At 64.5% G+C, this 1,906-nt stretch overlaps 1 protein-coding gene across 1 annotated transcript in view; it reads left to right on the forward strand.

Annotated features, from left to right (window-relative positions):
• Nucleotides 1–1,080, forward strand: part of TAOK2 (TAO kinase 2) — a 13,464-nt gene extending 12,384 nt beyond the window's left edge. The window contains exon 21 of the mRNA XM_025194947.1: nucleotides 7–1,080. Coding sequence (XP_025050732.1) covers nucleotides 7–171 — 165 coding nt within the window. The 3' untranslated portion in view covers nucleotides 172–1,080. The remainder of the gene's footprint in view (nucleotides 1–6) is intronic.
• The last annotated feature ends 826 nt before the right edge of the window (nucleotides 1,081–1,906 follow it).

Genomic DNA, 1,906 nt, shown 5'->3' on the forward strand with positions numbered 1-1,906 from the left:
CTCCTGCCCCCCCTGCCGGGCCCCCCTGGTGCCCCGCGGGGCTCCGCCCCCCGCAACAGCCCCCAGCCCCTGCGCCGCACAGCCTCTGGCGGCTCCCCTGGCGACCCCGGGCTCAGCCGCTCTGCCAGTCTCTCCTCCCACATCCTCAATGGCGCCCACTACTACTCCTGAGCCCCCCCAGACACCTGGGTCCCCAGTGCTTGGGGCTTGAATGTGCGCATGTGGGTGCGTGCGTGCGTGTGTGTGTGTGTGTGCGTGCGTGCACGCAGCCCGGATGCCTGGGTTCCCTGCCCCCCCACCGTAGGGGTCCCCGGGCACCGGGCTCCTCCCAGCACTGGAAGCTGGGGTGGGGGGAGGTGTACGCGCATGCTTGTGTGTGTGCGCACGTGAGAGAGAGAGACACCTGGGTCCCTGCCCCCACCCCATTGCTGTCCCTGACCTGCCCCCCAGCCCAGCAGGGCCTGGACCCCCCGGCATGAGCAAACCCCTGGGTTTGGGACTGGGGTGGGGCAGGGCAGCCGGGTGCTGTACATAGCTTTTTCCCCTGAATTGGGGCCTGTCTGCCACAGGGCAGGGCATGGTGCGGCGCTGGGCCCCCAGGTGTGCACGGCCTGGGGCGGCGGCGCTGGTGCTCCCCAGGCTCCTCCCCGCTGCTCCTGGCGCCTCCCGGCTGCGGCGCTCGTTCTCGTCCCTTGGACCTGTCCTCACGGCTGGGCCCGGCCGCGCTGCAGGCTGCCCTGCCCATGCTGCCCTGTTGCTTGCTCGCTTGGCTCCTGCTGCTTCACTTTCTTCCCTCCATTTTGTCCCCTTACTGCGAAGCGCCCCGGCCCCCCCTGCCCCAGCCCCTGTACATAGTCACACGTGTATTTCTAGCCCGTTGCGGCCGCCCCCGGGCGTTGTTGTGATTATTCTGACTGCCCAGTAAATTATTGCCCCCCCCAAGCCCCTCTGCGTTGCCCCCGGACCAGGCGGCAGCACCTCCCCCTCTCTGACTGGTGCCATGGCGACCCATGTACAGCCCCCATGGCCGTGTGTCCACATCCTGGGCCCGCGTGACTCAATAAAGTGGAGGAGACAGTGCCACGGCCTGGCTCGTTATTTGGGGGGCGGGGGGGGTTGCTCTGCTGACAGCATGGGGGCAGTGGCAGGCCTCTGTATGCATCTGAAGGCCATGCATATGCAGGCCCAAGGTGGGGAGCACAGAGCTAACCCCCCCCCGGGCACCAGTACCAGTGCCAACGGGAATGTGCGCACCAGTCACCACCATACTGGTCCCACAGGCTCAGCTCTACTGGCCCTGGGTACCCGGCCTCACTGGCCAAGTCCCCACTCCCAATTGCCCCCCGCTTACTGGTCCCAGTAACCCCCCTCTTACCGGTCCATGTTACCCAGCTATATTGGTTTCACTTATGCCCCCACTTACTGACCCGTTACAGAGATATACTGGTCCCAGCTACTGAGGTATACCATTCCCTGTTAGCCCCCAAACACTTACTGGGCCCTGTTGCCAAGCTACACTGGTCCCATTTCCCCCGCCTTCCTGTTTGAAATGAGGTGGGACCTTTCAGCTGGTTAGGAGGGATTTGAGCTATAGTAGCCCCAGCTTGAACTCTCAGCGACCTCTAGTTTCCCCCAAAATTGGCTGCAACCCTTCACCCAATGGGGGGGAGGATTTGACCTCTAGTGACCCCAAATTTGACCAATAGTAACCGCAAGTGACCCCAGTTTCCCAGAAATGTTGGCTGTGACCTTTCCCGTGTGGGGCGGGGTTGATCTCCTTATAACGCTGTTGACCCCACATCAGCCTCTCAGCGCCCCCTGCTCCCGCCGTGCCCCCTACAAGTCATCTGCCTGCCGCCCTGCCGTTCCCCAGTGGTGCAGGCAGCTCCCGCCCCGGCGCCTGGCT

This window comes from Alligator sinensis, unplaced genomic scaffold (assembly GCF_000455745.1).
Source record: "Alligator sinensis unplaced genomic scaffold, ASM45574v1 scaffold1121_1, whole genome shotgun sequence".
Classification (NCBI taxonomy): Eukaryota; Metazoa; Chordata; order Crocodylia; family Alligatoridae; genus Alligator; species Alligator sinensis.